The 19,646-nt window shown below is 35.1% G+C and overlaps 1 protein-coding gene across 17 annotated transcripts in view; it reads right to left on the bottom strand.

Annotated features, from left to right (window-relative positions):
* Nucleotides 1–19,646, bottom strand: part of N4BP2 (NEDD4 binding protein 2) — an 86,325-nt gene that overhangs the window by 8,002 nt on the left and 58,677 nt on the right. For 14 of the 17 annotated variants that reach the window (XR_015725521.1, XM_045815841.2, XM_045815837.2 and 11 more), the window contains 5 exons: nucleotides 19,005–19,123; nucleotides 14,927–15,065; nucleotides 8,701–8,889; nucleotides 7,563–7,731; nucleotides 507–630 (listed from right to left, as the gene is read on the bottom strand). Coding sequence is in view for 15 of the 17 variants with exons in the window: in XM_045815841.2 (XP_045671797.2) it covers nucleotides 507–630; nucleotides 7,563–7,731; nucleotides 8,701–8,889; nucleotides 14,927–15,065; nucleotides 19,005–19,123 (740 nt within the window). In the remaining 2 variants the exon portion in view is untranslated. Of the gene's footprint in view, nucleotides 1–506; nucleotides 631–7,562; nucleotides 7,732–8,700; nucleotides 8,890–14,926; nucleotides 15,066–19,004; nucleotides 19,124–19,646 lie in introns of those variants that run through there. The other 3 variants (XM_087864189.1, XR_015725522.1, XM_087864194.1) reach the window with 3 other exon arrangements.

Consider the following 19,646-nt stretch of genomic DNA (forward strand, 5'->3'; position numbering starts at 1 on the left):
AAAAAGGGCATTTCATGTTTGTCAGTTAAGATCATTAACGGCACTTGACTTATGAAGATGTATAAATTCATATTGACTGGAGTGCTTCTGCTCAAGTTTAAAAAATCCAAATTATAATCATATTTTAGCAGAAACCCCCAATTCCTTCCAAAATCCACAAATAAATAAATAGTAACTTTATGATACATATAATCTAATTATCTTAGATAATACATTATCAAAGAAACACAAATTATACTACTTTCTGTTAGATTTTAAATTTATAATGGAAATAGTTTTGTCAGGTGATTACTTCAACAAGAAACATATTTGTCTTTCCTTTCAGGTTTTCTGAACATCATAAATCCAGCAGGGAATGTTGTATCATAATTTAAGCATGAATTTGTGGCTAATATCAGATGGTTAAATTTAGTTAACTATTTTAATAAATCATCTGAGCATACTATTAGTGTTTACTATCTGTATATGGGCAACTGCCATTATCAATAACAGAAGCCTATACTCACCTGAAGCTATGGCTTGTGAGGTATTTAATGACGGCTGGTTTAATGCGAGCAACTCCTCCTTGGCTGTGGTTTCCTCTCCCCGTTATCACAGAGAGATAGGACTTACCACCATTCTGCTTAAATTCTGTTACAACAGGAATTGGAACAGTTAAAATTCATTTATCTTATATTCTCAATAGAAAACAAACCTGAACTACTCAAACACACACGAAATTACTTTGATGGGGATTTAGAGATTTATAAATTCAAAAAGCCCCCAAATTAAGGTTTTTAAATCTATGTTTCATCTCTACTGTTTCAGTATGGACGCCTCAAAGCAACTCATCCACCTAAAACAAGTGAGACTTCCTCCCCGTGGGAAACTGTGGGAAAGGAGATTTCGTGTGCGCCCGAGTTTCTCTCTGAAATAATGGTAATGACAACAATATTAATGGTATCCAACAGTTATTACATACTTGGAGTCAGGCATTGCTTTAAGCAACTTAATTTACTAAGAATCTTCACAATGACCCTTGTAATTTAATACTCTGAAGCCAGCCAGCTTTGGTCTGATTAGCAGCTCTGCTAATGAGCGTGGACAAGTTACTTAGCCTATGGGATACAGTCTTACTGTTAAAGATAATTGCTAAGAAACTCTTCCAAGAGCACCCAGCTGGCTGAGTCAGAAGAGCACGAGACTCTTGATCTCAGGGTTGTGAGTTCAAGCCCTATGTTGGGTATAGAGATCACTAAAAAAATAAAAAAAAAGAAAAAGAAAAGAAAAAAAAAAAAAAAACACTTCCAGAGAGATGATTTTTAAATATTAAATGAGCCTAGGCCTCTTATAAGAATACAACTCCTGCTCTGGATATGACTGTGTGAAAATCAAGTGTAGAAACCCAAAAAGTTAGTAACAGCGGCAATAAAATAACAAAAACAGTGTTAAATAGGAGTTGATTTAATGAATTTAATAAATATTCGTTCCTCAGTCATAAATAGCACAAATTTTGCATAATATACATATACACATAATATATTCTATATTCTGCTCATTAAGTTGCCCTGAGACTCCAGTAGATCCACAAAGTTTTTCAAGTCTCCTATCTCCAAAGCAATCTTTAGCCTCAAATTTAAAGAGGATATGTTGCTCTTGCATTTCTAATTTCTTCTTTGCTTAAGATCTCCATTTCTTTCTTTCTTTTTTTCAAGATTTTATTTATTTATATGAGAGACTATGAACAAGGCAGGGAGGGAGGGGCAGAGGGAGACAGAGAGGGAGAAGCCGACTCCCCGCTAAGCAGGGAGTCCAACACAGGGCTTGATCCCAGGACCCTGGGATCATGACCTGAGCCAAAGGCAGATGCTTAACCAACTGAGCCACCCAGGCACTCCAAGATCTCCATTTCTACTCTAGTCCATACCCATTACTTCAAGCAATATTTTGTTCAAAATTCAACTTTTCCTGGGTGCTGCCTACACAGGGTATTCACTTAGTAAAAAGTTTTTATGCTATACAATTATTACTTGTACACTGTTCTTCATGGATGTGCTATTACAGAGTTTACTTTTTAAAAAGAAATCACATCTCTCAACTATCCATAATTCACTCTCATCACTCCTTCACTGCTGCTCCCCTTATCAGTTAGGGCAGCCATTTATACCACCTCATTTCTAAATTCACTGCTCTGAAAATGTTCCACAGTTGAACTGCATGCCTCAGATAAAAATAGGCATTCAAAGGATGTTTGTCGAATGAATTAGTGTGTATGTTTAAAGATTCCCAAATTTCAGGCTGTTCCTAACATTTTATCACCTTTAAAAAAATATTTAACTCATTTTTAAGCATAACTCAGATTTCTTATCATTTATAAATATTTCAGTGCATATTTCAAAAAGGACTAAAAAAAATCACAATATCACCATCATATCTTAAAAATAGTTCCTTAATATCATGTTTCTAAAAATGGCTAAAAGTTTCCCTCAAAAAAATGTTTTTACAGTGGTTGCTTAAATCACAGTTGAAACAGGTCCACACATTGCATTTGGTTGGTATATTTCTGAAGTAACTTTTAATCTAAATGTTCTCCCTCCTCCTTTTTCTTTACAATTTGTTGAAAAACTTGGATCATTTATCCTAGATTTTCACAGTCTGAATATTGTTGATTGCATCCCCATGGTACCATTTAACCTGTTCCTCTGTTCCCTATAAAACCCTACAAAGTAGTAAAAACTTCGTAGGTGCTGGTGATGCATACTCCAATCAGAAGGCACATAAAGGCCAAATATCTTTTTTGTTGTTCACTCCCAAGTTTGACAATCATCTTTTACAACTAAAAGCAATGGAGGGCAGAGCCACAGATTGTCTCCTGGATGTATTTCTATTCACAATACTACCATCTGGTGGTGACTGACAGCGACTACAGACTACCACAGGTGGCAATACTCACAAGGATGAGCCTGGTTTCACAAAGGGTTTGTATCTTGGGTCTGACCAAGTATCACCTTACACAAGTTATTTAACTCTTAAAAAAAAGATTTTTTAAATTGAGATACAATTATTATAACATAAAGTTCAGGATTTTAAAATGTACAATTCAGTGGTTTTTAGTATAGTACCATATCATGCAACCATAAACACTAAAGCCAGAACATTCAATCATCTCAGAAAGAAATTCTGTACGTGTTAGCAGTCACTCCCCAGTCTATACTTTCTAGCCCCAGCAACCACTAATGTACTTTCTGTTTTATTGGTTTGTCTATTCTGAACATTTTATATGAATGGTAATCATATAAAAAGTGGCCCTTTTGTACCTGACTTCTTTCACAAAGCATGTTTACAAGGGTCATCCATGTTGCAGCATGTATCGCTACTTGGTTTCTTTTTGTGGCTGAATAATATTCCATTGTTTAGACACACCAAATTTTGTTTGTCCTCTCATCAGTTGATGGACATTTGGTTGTTTCCACTTTCTGGCTATTGTGAACATTCATGCACAAGTTTGTGTGTGGATGAATTGTGTTTTCAATTTTCTTGTGCACATAACTAAAAGTAGAACTGCTGGGTTATACGGTAACTCTATGTTTAACCTTTTGAGGAATGCCAACCTTTTCCACCATGGCTGCACCATTTAACATTCCCACTAGTAACATAAAGGGTTCAGGGACACCTGGGTGGCTCAGTTGGTTAAGTGTCTGCCTTCGGCTCAGGTCATGATTCCAGTGTCCTGGGATTAAGTCCCATATCGGGCTCCTTGCTCAGCAGGGAGCCTGCTTCTCCCTCTGCCTGCTGCTCCCTCCTGCTTGTGCTCTCTGGCAAATAATAAATAAAATTTAAAAAAAGGGGGAGGTGGGGTTCCAATTCTCCACATCCTTACCAACACTTAACCATTTCCATTTTATTAAACTTTTTAAATCATCAGTTTCCTCATCTATAAAATGAAAGGAATACCTATGCTTTATTCAGTCATTTATTTAAAAGTTTTTCTGGGATTTTGAATGAAATTCAACAATGATAGTTCAATAATCATTACTGACTCAATTCCTGGCCATGAAGACAGAGTTTAATAATCAACTATACAATAAGCTTTTTATATAAATACTGTGATGCAAGAGTCCTGCAAGAGGCTTTTAATAGGGAGCCTGGACGTCAAGAAATGACAGTGTAGATAAACAGAAAAGGAGGAAGAGCAAACGCAATATGAGAATGGGGATGCAGGCAAAGAACAGATTACACAGGGTTTGGGGAGTTTATGCTAAATGTAACACGGCTACTTGTACTTTTGTATCACGATGCTAATTATTATGTAACTATCTGCTCACTGTCACCCACCCTACTAGACAGCAAACTCCATAAAAATAGGGACCATGTGTCTAACTGCTCTATCCTTGATGCCTAGAATATGTAAGATAATCAAAATTTTTGTTGAGTAAATTATTTATTCATCCTTTACAGAATATTCTAACACTTCTCTAACAGTTTTTCTTTTCTCCATGTTAAATAATGTATTTAAATTTCTCTTAAATTTTTTCTTTTCTAATCTTTATTATTACTGTTTTCTAGATTTTCTCAAAGATTTCCAAAATTCTATTTAAAAAAACAACTGGGGGAGGGGGATCCTTTGCTTTATCAAAAAATATCTGCTAATAGGGGTGCCTGGTTGGCTCAGTCAGTTAAGCGTCTGTCTTTGGCTCAGGTCATGATCTCCGGGTCCTGGGATCAAGCCCCGAGCTGGGCTCTCTGCTCAGCAGGGTGTTTGCTTCTCTCTCTCTCTCTCGCTCTGCCCCAGCTTCCTGCTCATTCTTTCTCTCTTTCTCAAAATTTTAAAAACCTTTAAAAAAATGTCTGCTGATAAACACAGAATGAACACAAATTATAAAACACAGAATGAACACAAATTATAAAACACCATTATGCAACTACCAATATAATAATTGATTCAGTCAGTCAAGGATCGTCAATGGATGCTGAAATTACTAGGTGAAATACTACAAGAGAACAGTTAGTTATTCACACAGTTGCAAAGTTATCAATTGCCAAAAACTACTAGTTAATTACAAAGAAAAGGTACATTTACATAGAGAAATCTAACAGAGTCCCACCTTAGCTAAGAAATCAAATTTAACATCACCAATAATGGGGCAAACTGACCATATTATGTCTTTTGATGTGTTCATCAAGGACGACTCAACATCACCTATGTAGTATTTTTGCCAAAAAAATTAACTGAATCTAATCATGAGGAAAGAATCAGACAAAACTGTAGGTCAATCTACCAAAAGCTGGGAGTCTTCAAAATGTCAACAACATAGAAGACAAAATATAGGCAGAGAACTATTACTATTTTTTCTTAAGTAATAATCTCTACACCCAATGTGGAACTTGAACTCACGACCCTGAGATAAGAGTCATATGCTCCACTGACTGAGCCAGCCAGGTGCCCCAAACTATTTCTATATTACTGGAGGCTACAGACATGGGGCAACCAACTGGAACATATATATGATGTTTGACTGGATCCTCGCTTGAGGGGGGAAAAATGGCACAGTCATTTCCATACAGCTGGAGAAATGTGAATGTGCCCCGTATGTTAGACAATATTATTATAACAATGTTAAATACCTTAAAAGTAACAATGGTACTGTGATTATGTAGAAGAATGGATTTGTTCTCAAGAGATAAACATGCTGAGGTATTTAGAGGTAAGTACCACGATATTTAACAACTTATTTTCAAATGGTTCAGCAAAAAGCAATTTTAAACAGATTAAGCAAATGAGGCCAAAGGTTAACAACTGGTCAATCTAGGTAAAAGATATAGGGATGTTTATTATATGATTATTTCAACTTCTCTACGGGTTCTTAATTTTTCAATATAAAAAGCCAGGAAAAAAGATAGCAATAAGAGTATACATGTTGATATGCAAAGTAAAGCTCACTGTGACATTAGAACTAAACGTCTCTGAGTAGAGGAATGGATACATTATGATGCACTCACAGAATACCGTACAGCAGTCACAATAAAAACACAATACCATCAACATGAGTATATCTTGAAAACTATATTGGGTGAAAATAAACAGTTTGGTTGAAGGTATATTGTGAAACCTTGTACATTCATTTTTTAAAATTCACAAAAGAAATACTACAGACTGATAATTGATGAATGTACATATAGTAAAGGTATTTTAAAAACTAGACAGGAACCAAAGTGAAAGATGTTGATTTCCACTAGAAAAAGAAGGAAGAAAGAGAAAATGATTGGGAAGAATAGGGGCACCTGGCTGGCTCAGTCAGTAGAGCATGCCGACTCTTGACCTCAGAGCTGTGGGTTTAAGCCTCACACTGGATGTAAAGATTACTTAAAAAAAAAAAATCTCAAAAATAACTTGAAAGACTACAAAGGGAAGAGTAAAAATAAAATATAAAGCATACATGGTAAGATGTTATCACTTGTTACTTGGATTCATGAGTACACAGGTATTTTATTAGATTACTGTGAGCTTTTCAACATGGTTTTTAAGGTAAACAGATGAATTTCCAACCTTTAATTAATCATATTTAATCAAATATTTAATTGATTGCAAATGATACATGTTGAATTGGTAAACCTGTATAAAGTATAGTACAAAGCCTCCCTACACACATATTACATATATAATTTATATATGTATAAATTAACCAGAACACTATAGCTATCAGTGACAGGGCAGGGTTATGGAACTACGAGGTCACAGCTGAGGCATGGGACTCCATGTCTCCACAATAAAATGGCAGATAAAGAAAAAGCCAAATTGAGAATTCAAAAATACTCTAGTAGTGGTAAAAGAAGATGACTTCTAGTATTGGAGTCTGAAGTAACTAAAACAGATCGAATTTTTCTAAATGCTAACATCTGATAATGAAAAAGAAACAAGATACTTTAATGCATATGAAGTACATGATATTGGATGGGAAAAGATCCTCATCCAAAGCCCCTGGAAGAGGTAGAACTTAGAGAAGAGACAGGTAGTGGCCCTTCCTTGACCTGCAAAGACAAAATACAAGCAGAAAGGGAGAAAAGGAGCACCGCCATAATGCAAACACTCAGAAAGCCTGCCTTCTGTGATAATTCTGTAAAAATCCTATCACCTTATTTACTTCTGCATTTTATTGAACACCTATTGAACGGACATCCAATAAACATCTATTAGCTTTAATAAATGTCTACTGAACAAAGAAGTGTGATATTCCTGAAAGGAGCCATTTATAAGTCACAGAGGATTCACAGATTATACCATGCCCTCCCTTTAACAAATATGGCAAAGGAATACAAATATAACTGAAATAGGGAGTCACCTAACGAGAATTTAAATAAAAACTTGAAACAAACAAATACGAAATAGGGAAATAAGAAGAAAATGTTAATGACCATGCCAGTGAGAACTGTTTTCCCTTGAAGAATGAACCTAATACAAACATCTATAAATGTGACATAGATATCCTCAGCCTGCAAATTCAGATTCTCCTGAATTGGCACGTTTACCAATATAAGCAAGAACTTATTTTCTATTAAAAATCTGTCATTACCACAAGTCCTACCTTCAGTTTTCTGCTGTAAAACTGTCATCAAATGTTCTATAGCTTCATCCACATGCAGCCCATGGAGATCTAAAACATTCTGTGGCAGCAGGGAGGCATTGACTTTCTCAAAAATCTCCACGGCAGCAAGGTGATTGGCTTCTTTCATCTTCTGCTCATGGAGACTACCCTTTTATTATAAACAGATCACCAGTAAACACTTTTGCAATTTGCTACTTAGAAGGCAAATGAGGAAACAAACAGTGCCCCAAATAAAAGGTAGAACAAAAAAAGGAACAACAAATCAAAAATTTTAAATAATGCAACGTACTAATATGCAAGAATGCACCAAAATTTAGGTGAATTTTGGTGAATTAATAACATAGTTCTTAAAACACTAAATCATCATTTCTAACATATTTCCTGATCCAAAAATCATAGAAGAGGAAGACTTAAATAAACATCACCTATTTCAAGAAGGAATCCATTAGTTCATCCTTCGATAATCCTGATCTCATTCAACACCTTGTGGTTACCCCTAAAGCCATCCCTCAAGGTATGTTATTGGGGCTCACAGGGTTATAACAGTTTGGGACCTTTCTCCACTCAATTACAAAAAGCAAGCCATATGGAACCACAAAGCTAAAAAGGAAATCAGACAGGTTTCTTGTCATACCATGTCCAATAAGCCCGAGTCAAAATTTTACTTCCCTGAAAGATATTAATGCAACTTTCTTTTTCTGACCATAAAAGTGATACAGTACTAAAAATTCAAACATGATAGAAAGCACGAGTCCCCTGTAATTCCACCCTGAGATGGTCAATATTAACATTCTGTTGTCTTTCCTTCAGAAAACCTGTATCTGTTTACAAGTAGTACTAAATAACAGAATTTATCCTAAAAGAAAATATGGACTGTCAGAATAAACTGTAATTCATGTAAGCCATAAATGCAAAAGCAACCATAGAAAAAGAGCATTTCAAAGAAGAGGTAATTCTCAGAACCACACATTTCTTATATATTAGATAGCTTATGTCATTTATATAATCTACATTCTCCAGAATAACTTAATCTAGTCACAATAAGGGTATTACCTGCTTTAAGATTATTCGGACATCGTAAGTGACAAAGAAAGATATAATCAGTTTTCCTCTTTACCTGTTGGGCATAAAACGTGGCAACGTGTTTTTTCCCCATCCGATAAGCTTCTTTTGCTTTGCTGTAGCATTCCATCCTCTTCTGTTGGTGCAGGAAAGCCTCTGCCCTGTAGTCATTATACTCTGGGTACTCAAAATCCTGGAAAGATGGTTCGCTTGGTATATCTTCAGTCTCTTTTGATTTCTTTGCCTGTAAGATATTATACAATAAATAAAATACAAAAAGAGTAGAAAAATATGGGCTTTTCCTTCAGAAGATGTATATGAAAATTGGGCTGCACTATTTTTGACTTTTTTTTTCTTTTTTTTTTGAGATTTTATTTGACAGAGAGAGAAAGCAAGAGAGCACAAGCAGGGGGAGTGGCAGAGGGAGAGGGAGAAGCAGGCTCCCCACTGAGCAGAGAGCCCAATGTGGGGCTAAATCCCGGGACCGTGGGATCATGACCTGAGCCAAAGACAGACACTTAACCCACTGAGCCACCCAGGCGTCCCTATTTTTTACCTTTCTTCTCAGGAAAGAAGACTCTCCCCAGAGTCTACATAGTAAGTCATGCATTTAGCGACTACATTAACTTTTTCATGGTACGAGGTACCTCTTCTTTAACCACTCTTATCTTAAAAGATGTTGAAAGTTTCTCTAAAATTATCAAAATATAACTAGGTCACAAAATCAAACCAAAAAAGAAAACACAAGATATTCAAAGAATAAAACTCATTTAACTAATGCAAAATTTTCCAAATTTTAGTTTGTAAACCCAAAGAGTCCAGTCATTGAAGGTTAATAATGGCATATTTCAATTTATATGTTTTAAAAAACAATCAGTAAAATAATTAAATAATATTACTTTTAAAACAGAAAGGCAGGGACGCCTGGGTGGCTCAGTCAGTTACACATCTGCCTTCGGCTCAGGTCACAATCCCAGGGTCCTGAGATAGAGTCCCACGTCAGGCTCCTTGCTCAATGGCGAGCCTGCTTCTCCCTCTACCTGCCATTCCCCCTGCTTGTGCATGCACGCACACTCTCTCTGACCAATAAATAAAATCTTTTAAGAAATAAAAAAATAATAAAATAGAAGGGCATATGCAATGTCCATAGCTCATAGTAAAAAATCATAAGTAGGTTTATGGGGCAGTTTTCAATCAGCTGACTACTACCAACTAGCCACTATGGAAGTGTTGACTTTTGAGCTTTTTGAAAAATCATCAATCAAGTAACTGCTATCCAAAATGGACCCTTAAAGAAGCAAAAGTAACTCTAAAACACAAAGTAAGGAAAATAATTATGCCTCAATACTCCCCACCAAATAGAAAATTGCACGTTTCTGAAGATGTCTCTAAAATATCAAAAGTTGGTGTTTTAAAAACAGCAAAATATAGTGACTTCTATATCCAATTTGTTTTTTCATTTATCCCACTCCTAAAGTGCCATTTGCAGAAAACTGCTTGCAAACAGCAGTCTGATATATTTCTTAGCATGTCACTGGGGGGTGGGAGTGGGGATTAATCATTAGGATTTAAGTGGATTTTCTTAAAAGTTCAAAAGAATTCCAAATATCAGGTGCCATACCAAGTAACTTAATGAACGTTTTATGAAACCTCAATCTCAAAATTCCTCCAAAAATAAAATCTTCAATTTCTTAAACAAATCATGCTTTTCTGATAAAATTAATTGAAAGTAAATTAAATAGTGTAGGCTGTTAAATTCCTAAAAGCTGAAAATTGTCATTAACTTAGAAATATTACCAAAGATTATAATTATAATGTACTCTAACAATACAATCTTTAATAAAATGCCACTTTAATTTTTTTAAGGTAATATCATTTGATATATATTAAATATTACATTAGAATTATACTTATGTATTATATAACACATATATCACTAATTGGCCATTTCTTCAAATTTCCTGCCTGTGAGTTGAGTCCCGAAGTCACATAAGGCTGGGGGAAAAAACTGGTCTAATATATGATAGTTGATTGTATAATCTTTCTACTCATTACATTTGTTTATTCAACCCCTAGAATTCTAGAAGTTTAAAACGAGTTAAAGAATAAAATAAAGGTATCACCATACTCCTAACTCATTACCAAAGTCAAAAATTTGTAAATAGGAGCACCTGGGTGGCTCAGTCAGTTAAGTGGCTGACTTCGGCTCTGGTCATAATCTCACAGTTCTGGAATTGAGCCCCAAGTTGGGCTCTGCACTCAGTGGGGAGTCTGCTTCTCCCTCCCCCTCTGCCCCTCCACCTGCTCATGATCTCTCTCAAATAAATAAATCTTTAAAAAAAGAATCTGTAAATATATACAGTTGATTTACTTTTGCAACAAATACCCAACCTATTTTATGAAAGAATACAAGCCTCTTTCACGTAAGAATATTCATAGACCTACATCCTTCTGTCACTCTCACCAGTACTTAATCACAAGCTTGTTTCATATTAATGTTTAAATATTCTATGAGTATACGGTTTGTATCTCATAAAAATCAAATATTTTGCAAGGAGGGGATAATAAAAATGCTTTCTATGACTTTTGAAAAGCCACAGTGCTTAACAGTATGAACATAAATATTTCATAGCATTAGAGTCTCTGTTGATGCTCATACTAAAAAATGCAAATCACATTTGGTTCTCTGGGAAGAGACCCTTCATTACTGATTCTTAAAAAAGAAAAAAACAGTATATAATGAGAAATGCTTTCTCAAATAGCTACTCTCTTTCAAAATAAAACCATGATTTATTTTTATATCCATTTCATAGTGATGTGGTTTATTATTATAACCCCATTAATGAGGGCCAAGTGAAATATATGCTTCCTAAGAATTCACCTAATTAGTGTCACTTATTCTCTTGAAAGTATGATGTACTATAATACCAAAGCTATTCCCATGGTAACAAACTTGTAAATTTTATTAAAGGCTAAAGGAAAAAATAGTAGTAACTAACAAAACACAGTTTTAAAATGCAAGTTTCTCAAAAATAGGTAAATCAAAATATTACTGGTACCATGATACCCCCCTTTAATATCTGTGTTCCCTTAGGGTCAATATCAAAGACAGAATATTCGACTCACAAATCTTAAAATATTTTTTTACCAGTGTTATGATATCTGCCTATGTTTTGTGAAAAAGGCTAAGAATAATTTCCAGAATAACTTAAGTCTACATTTTGGCCAAGGTTTACATAACTCATAAAAATCTCCTTTTCTTATCTGAACATGTTCCAATCATCTCCCATTTTGAGCAAGCACACCTTCTCCCCATTACCTCCTCTATCACCATAATGATCCCATTGCCTTGCTCTATTATCAGGAGATAATAGGCCTGTACAGCACTAACAGATCATACGAATACAAGAATTAACTGAGTCCTATATGTGAACAAAGTGATGGTGAAATAGTCAAAGAAAAAAGGGAGGATACAAGTTATCCCTGGTGGTCTTAATTAATAAGCAAGAAGAGCAGGATAATGAAGGTTTGTAAAAAAAAAAGCCTAAAGTTAATACAAAATTGATATATAAAATCAATTGTATTTCTATGCATTTGCAATGTTCAATCCAAAAATAAAACAATTTCATTTATAATAGCATCAAAAAGAATAAAGTAACTCAGAAACAAATTTAACAAAAGACATGCTTAACACTCAAAACTACAAAGTACTCTTGAAGAAATTAAGACCTAACTAAATTGACATTCATGAACTGGAAGGCAATACTGTTAAGATGCCAATACATCTCAAGTTGGTCTACAGACTCAATACACTCCACATAAAAATTCCAGCTGGCTTTGAGGCACTTGGCTGGCTCAGTCAGAAGAGCATGTGACTCTTGATCCTGGAGTTGTGGCTGTGAGTTCGAGTACCAGGTTAGTTGTAGAGATTATTAAAATAAATAAATAAATAAACTTAAAAAAAATTTCCAGTGAGCTTCTCTACAGAAATTGGCAAGCTGATCCCAAATTCACATGGAACTGCAAAGGGACCAGAAGAAGCAAAACAATCATAGTTGGAAACTCACACTTCCCAATTTCAAAACTTACTACAAAGCTACAATAATCAAGGCAGTGTGGTACTGGTATAATGACAGACATATAGATCAATGGAACAGAACTGACAGTCTAGCAATAAACTTACAGTCAACTCATTTTCGACAAGGGTGCTAAGAAAATTCAGTGGGGCAAGAACAGTCTTTCCAATAAGTGGTTCTGTGACAACTGGATATGACCTTGGACCCCTATCTCATACCATATACATGAATTAACTCAAAATGGATCAAAGATCTAAATGTAAGCACTAAAATTATAAAATTTTAGAAGAAAACATAAAAACAAAAACCAAAAAAATAACAAAATATAGAACATAAAAAACAAAAAAACCTCATGACCTTGGATTAAGCAACAGTTTCTTAAATAGGACACCAAAAGTACAAGCCACCAAAGAGAAAAGATAAATTGTACATCAGCAAAATTAAAACTTCTGTGCTTCAAATGAAAGGCACCATCAAAAAAAAATAAAAAGACAACTCTCAGAATGGGAGAAAATTTTGCAAATCACATGTCTGATAAGTGACATGTATCTAGAATATAAAAAGAACCCCTATAACTCAAGAACAAACATTTTTAAGGGGCATCTGAGTGGCTCAGTCAGTTGAACACCAGACTCTTGATTTAGGCTTGCGTCATGATCTCAAGGTCATGAGATGGAGCCCATGTAGGACTCCCCACTCAGCAGGGAGTACTTTCCCTCTGCCCCTCCCTTGCTCCCCGCTCACACACATGCATACTCTCTTTCAAATAAATAAATAAATCCTTAAAAAAAAAAAAGAATAAAGAAAACATTTTTAATGGGCAAAGAATGCAAATAGACATTTCTTCAAAGAAGATATACAAATGACCAATAAGCACATGAAAAAGTGCTCAACATCACCACTCATCAGGGAAATGCAGATCAAAATAACAATGAGATAACCACGTCTTTATTAACCATTTATTTCCTGTCTCCTGATGCTTTGACATCTGGGTCTTTGTTAACCCTTGGGGAGACAGTACCCCCAACCCTGGGGCTGGCTAATTCCTAGAGAGAGCAAACAACTCATCTGCTACCATACCTTACAGATGTAAACCAATCTCAAGCCCTATTCTCAACCACTTTCTTCATGGGGTTCTCCCCTCAGGGCCACCATCCACATTGCCTAATCACCCACACCAGACAGCAGAAAACCAGGGATAGTTCCTAGGCTCCAGAGCCTGCTGCAACTGTTCGAACTAGCCAATCCTAAACCTGCTTGCCCTGCCTTACCCATTCCCCTCTCCACAGAAACCGCAAAAAAGGCTCTTGCCCACATTCCCCTCTGCTCTGTCTCCTGACTGACTCTGGTGCCTCTCCATGTGGCCCTGGGTGGCAAGGCATGCCTCCCGGTTCTAGAGATCTGTTGAGTATAATAAATTTCTTCCTTCATGACATTTCCATGTCTCAGTATCTTACCATACCTGATTAAAACAAATCTCGGCTACCCTTAAGACAACTTCACACCCACTAGGATGGCTATAATCAAAAAGGCAGATACTGGGGCGCCTGGGTGGCACAGCGGTTGAGCGTCTGCCTTCGGCTCAGGGCGTGATCCCGGCGTTCTGGGATCGAGCCCCACATCAGGCTCTTCCGTTATGAGCCTGCTTCTTCCTCTCCCACTCCCCCTGCTTGTGTTCCCTCTCTCGCTGGCTGTCTCTATCTCTGTCGAATAAATAAATAAAATCTTTATAAAAAAAAAAAGGCAGATACTAACAAGTGTCAGAAACGATGTGGATAAATTATAATCCTCATACATAGTGGTGGGAACATAAAGTGGTACAGCCACTTTGGCAAAAAAGTTTGGCAGTTTCTCAAATGGAAAAATTTCTGCCCACATATTTAACATATTTACACCTAAACCCCACCATATTACCACCCCACTGCTATTCGATTAAGCCTCATACTCTACTGTAAAGAGCCTATACAGAAAAAGTTACAGAAATTCAAATGCTTGCCATATACAATGACATTGAAGAAAAAAACATAATCAGCTATAAATTCATTATTTTGAGCAAACAGATATCCTAAACCAAATATACTATTGGTGGTTAAATTTCCAATCTAGTTAAAATAATGAGAAATAATCATAAAATTGTATCAACAAACCAATTACAGTTTCATATACAATTATTTACCATTATAGCAAAAATAAATAACTCTATACCTTTTTCTCCTTAGATTTCTGTGTAGTATGAGAAGTGACATTCTCATTTGGGTGAACAAACTCTTGTGCTACAACTGTTTTTACAGGGTCTCCTTCAAGGACACAGTTTAGAAACTGAACTGTGTGTTCTAATGAATAGCTGTAGAAAGTTACAAATATATATAATGTTACTTAAAAAAATAAAAGTTATAGGAAAACAGTAACATAAGCAATCCTTCAAACATTTCAGAAGAATATGAAAAACTGGTTTACTTCGAAGCTTTAAACACTGACATTATATGCTCTTTATGCATCTCAAAGACTCAAGAATGACCAGAAGGAAACTATTAAATAATAAGCTCTCAAAAACTAATTTCTGTAAATGAAGACCAAAAGGTAACATATTGACAATGAATTCATTTCCTGATCTTTTATTCCAGGTAGATTATCCACAACAAATCTTACTTTCATCTCATCACCTATATACTTCTTAGGTCCCTTGTTGGGTTAACACATGGTCTCAGTTTCCTTCAAACATCAAACACAGACGATGTATCTTTAAACCAACATTTTTATTGTGTCAAATTTCACTTTTTAGTTAAACCATAAGGTTCTAGACAAAGAAATTCTAAGCAGGGATATAGAAAGGAAAAAGTAAACCACTATCTTACCTCTCACCCCTAATTATTCAGGCATATTTTCATGGTGATTTTATATGTAATATCAAATTCTACAAACTGATAAAGACTTGAAACACTCATGATCCAATTTCTAAAGAAACTCATTCCAAAGCAAATTATATATGACTTTATACTGCTATTATTTCAAGGCTATGTATGCTTCTGATCTCTTCCAATGACTACATAAAGAAGAGCTGACCACAAAGGAGTATGTGTGAAATGTGATAAACAGTGACTGAAAGTACTGTGATATTTTACTGTTCTTCAATTTAGTAGACAACCCTTGATGGAGAACTATTTTGGACTACCATGTCAGCCCTCTGATATTGCTGCCTCAGATATGCTCAACAAAGAGAGGTTCCTAGGGGCCGGAAGCTACCAGCAAATCCCATCCTAAATAGCCCTTAAAATCACAGGCTTGCTTACTCATGGGGCTGGAAGACAGTATCCACCATTGATGGTGTTAGAGGAGGATGGCCCTGGAAGATTACACCACAGGCATATATATAATCAGTAACTGAACCCACCTACCCTTCTGAAAGGTAAAGGTGAAGCTACTGCTAACTGAAAAAATTATCCAGCTGCTGGCGAACAAACGGAGACAACTGACCACCTACCCTGAAGGGCCTGACTGACCCCATCACTCTGGGCATCCCCAGGAAGGACTCACTCAGTCCCCCTTACCTTGCCTGGGGAACCACAACTCTGAGTTGTTTACCATCAGGCCAGATTCATAAAAGGGAGTTGCCATATGCCATTGCTACACCCCTAATCTCCATACCCTTGGGAGATTTTAACACATAGCTCTAACAAAACAGCCGGTTAGGCAGCAAAAATAAATAGGGAAATTGTTTATTGGAATAATACCCTTAAAAACTTGATTTAAGTGACATGTTTAGAACTCCACATACTTAGAGAATATTCTTTTTCAAAAGTACTTTCATATAATATCTGTAAAAACTGATCATGTATAAACCACGAAGAAAATTCAATTCTAAAAAGAACTCTTCAGGCCACATTCTTGTACCTCTATACAACAAAACAAAATAAACAATAATCCTAACTCCACCTACCACCAAAGCCATCAAACCATTTAGAAAATTAAACACTCTTAAAAAAAAATATTAAAAACTTTTGGGTAAATGAGAAAATCAACCTGAATTAGAGATTATTTTTTAAATAATGAAAATGAGGGACGCCTGGGTGGTTCAGTCAGTCTAATGACTGTCTTCAGCTCAGGTTATGATCCCAGGGTCCTGGGATCAAGTCCTGCATCAAGCTCCTTGCTCAGTATGGAGCCTGCTTCTCCCTCTGCCTGCCATACCCCTGCTTGTGCTCGCTCTCTCTCTGACAAATAAATAAAATCTTAAAAAAAAAAAGGAAAAAAGAAAAAAATAATGAAATAAAATGAAAATACTACATATCAAAATCAAAATATTATATACACTATACAAAGAAAAATTCGTGCCTTTAAATGTATTTACTAAAGACTAAAAGGAAATAAACTAACCAAACAGCTGAAAATACATCAACAAATTTTAAGAGAAAGGAACTATCAAAAACAGAAAAGAATCACCAAAATTAAAAACAAAAGTAAATGACTAGAGAACACAGATCAATAAACCAAGAGCTTATTCTTTAAAAAGGGCCAGTCTGATAAAGAGCAAAAATAGAACCCAGAGAAAAAAACATCAGGACAGGAAAAAGGGATACAACCAAATACAAAATAATGTTTTTAATTATCGAAGAATATTATATATAACTTAACAATAATAAACTTGAAAATTAAGGTAAAACTGATTTTCTAGCAGACAAACTACCAGAAAAGATTCATGAAAAAAGCAATCTGAATAAAGCAATAACCTTAAAAGGATAGTGAAAGATTCTAAAGACCTTCTCTCTGAAAAGGCACAACTCCAGAACTTTCAAGGTACTAATTTACTTAAACTTTCCAGAGTAGAGAAAAATGGCAGTCTTTCCAAATTATTTTATTAAGCCTAATGCCAAATAAAACCCTGAAACCAAAATCTGACAAAGGTAGCACAAGAACAGAAAATCACAGACCAAACTCATTTAATTACTGTTGCAAAAATCTTGAAATCAATTCCTACACTGCATTTAAAGAAAAAAAAAAAATGCGCGGTGCCTGGCTGGCACAGTGAGTAGAGCATGTGATTCTTGATTTTGGTGTCGTGAGTTCGAGGCCCACACTGGGTGTAAAGATTACTTAAAATAAATTAATAAATAAACTTTTTTAAAAAAGGAAAAAATGAAAAACAAAAATCTGAAGATAAAGTAGGTTTTATTCTAGAAATCCAGTATTGTGATTAAAATACACTAATAAACTAAAGAAAAAAATCTATTAGATTCTGAAACGATTATAAAAAGCCATCTATTTAAAACATCTCTTGGGGCGCCTGGGTGGCTTAGTCGGTTAAGCATCTGCCGTCAGCTCAGGTCATGATCTTCAGGGTCCTGGAATCAAGTCCTGCACTGGGCTCCCTGCTCAGCGGGGAGTCCGCTTCTCCTTCCACCCCTCCCCCTGCTTGTGCTAGCTCTCTTAATTTTAAAAAAAGAAAACTAAAATTTAAACAACAATGAACTATTTTACCCATTGGGATAGCAAAAATTTTAAAGATTCTTAATATCCAGGGAGGGTTACACTATCAGTACATATAACTAATACAGAAAGCCTCTATAAAAAATAATTGGCATTAGCTGTAAAACTTTTCAATGCGCACACTCTGAACCAGCAACTTCATTTAGGAACTAGCGTACAATAGCATTCATCCATGTGTGCAAAAATGTATGTTCAAGGAGGCTTAGTGCGCAACATGGTTTCCAATTTTTCTCACAGTCAAAAAGCCCATAAAGAGGAGTGTGTTCAAATTATAGTACTTTTGGGGGGAAAACATCTATCTATGGGAACGACAACAGGCAAGGTTTTTTATGTGCCTTTTTTGTTTTTGTAAAAAAAGAAAAGTTGAAAAGACTGAAAGAATACATTTTACATCTGGATTTTTATAATAAAGATGGCCATTAGAATCGAAAATAAATAAATACATAAATCCTTAAAAAACACTTTAAGATTACTATGGAATACTCTACGGACTTAAAAAAAGTGAATTACTAAGAACTGATTAAAAAGATAAATACGAACAAAACTACAAAACAGTATATGAAACAACCTATTTTTGGTGAAATATATATTTATATATAGACACAAAAGCAAACAGATACATGTAAGCACATACACGTCAGTGGACCATGAACCAATTGCCAAGACCTGCTCACTTTCTATATTATGTACATTTCACTTAAACGGTATATTATGCCTGTATGATTTGTTATCAGAAAAGTTAAAATGATATGCTTTCAATGACATCATAATAGAACCTACAGATAATCCTATCACTCACTTGTGGTCCTTGAAAATGTCCACCAGAAAATTTTGGTTAAGGGCTGGAAATATCTTAAAGAGCTGCTTCTCCTTTAGTTTAGTGGCACAATCTTTTTCAAACATAAGTGCCTCCCTTTTCTAAAACAAACAAACAAAAGAGACAAAAATCATCCTTCAGACGGAATTTATAAAACTAATTATGCTGATCCAAAAGCATGGTTATTTTGTTGCAAAAAGATTAGTCATTTAAAAGCAATCACAGACTTTCTTCACTGATTAAAGACTGAAATTAGTAATATAAGTATTCTTGCACTATTTATTTATATCCCATTTTCTGCAAAGTATTTGAAGCTGTTCATTTATATACGTACACAATCACACATATACATATGTGTGCAAATGTATATAAATATATACTTTCACATATACACACCCAGCACATTCAGTCATATTATGTAAAAAAGGTGAAGATATATATAGAGATATATATAGATATAGATATATATTTTTGTATAAAAACAGGATATAAATAAATGAAGAAGTCAGAGTAAATAAAAGTAAGAACATAGGATAAAGCTAGCAAGTAAAATTAGTACATAAATGCATGCCATAAAATCCTGTACAATTGCTAAAGGTAGGCCACAAATTCAGTTCTGAGCTT

This window comes from Ursus americanus, chromosome 8 (assembly GCF_024610735.1).
Source record: "Ursus americanus isolate L20-20 chromosome 8, mUrsAme1.1.p, whole genome shotgun sequence".
In the NCBI taxonomy this organism is placed as follows: Eukaryota; Metazoa; Chordata; class Mammalia; order Carnivora; family Ursidae; genus Ursus; species Ursus americanus.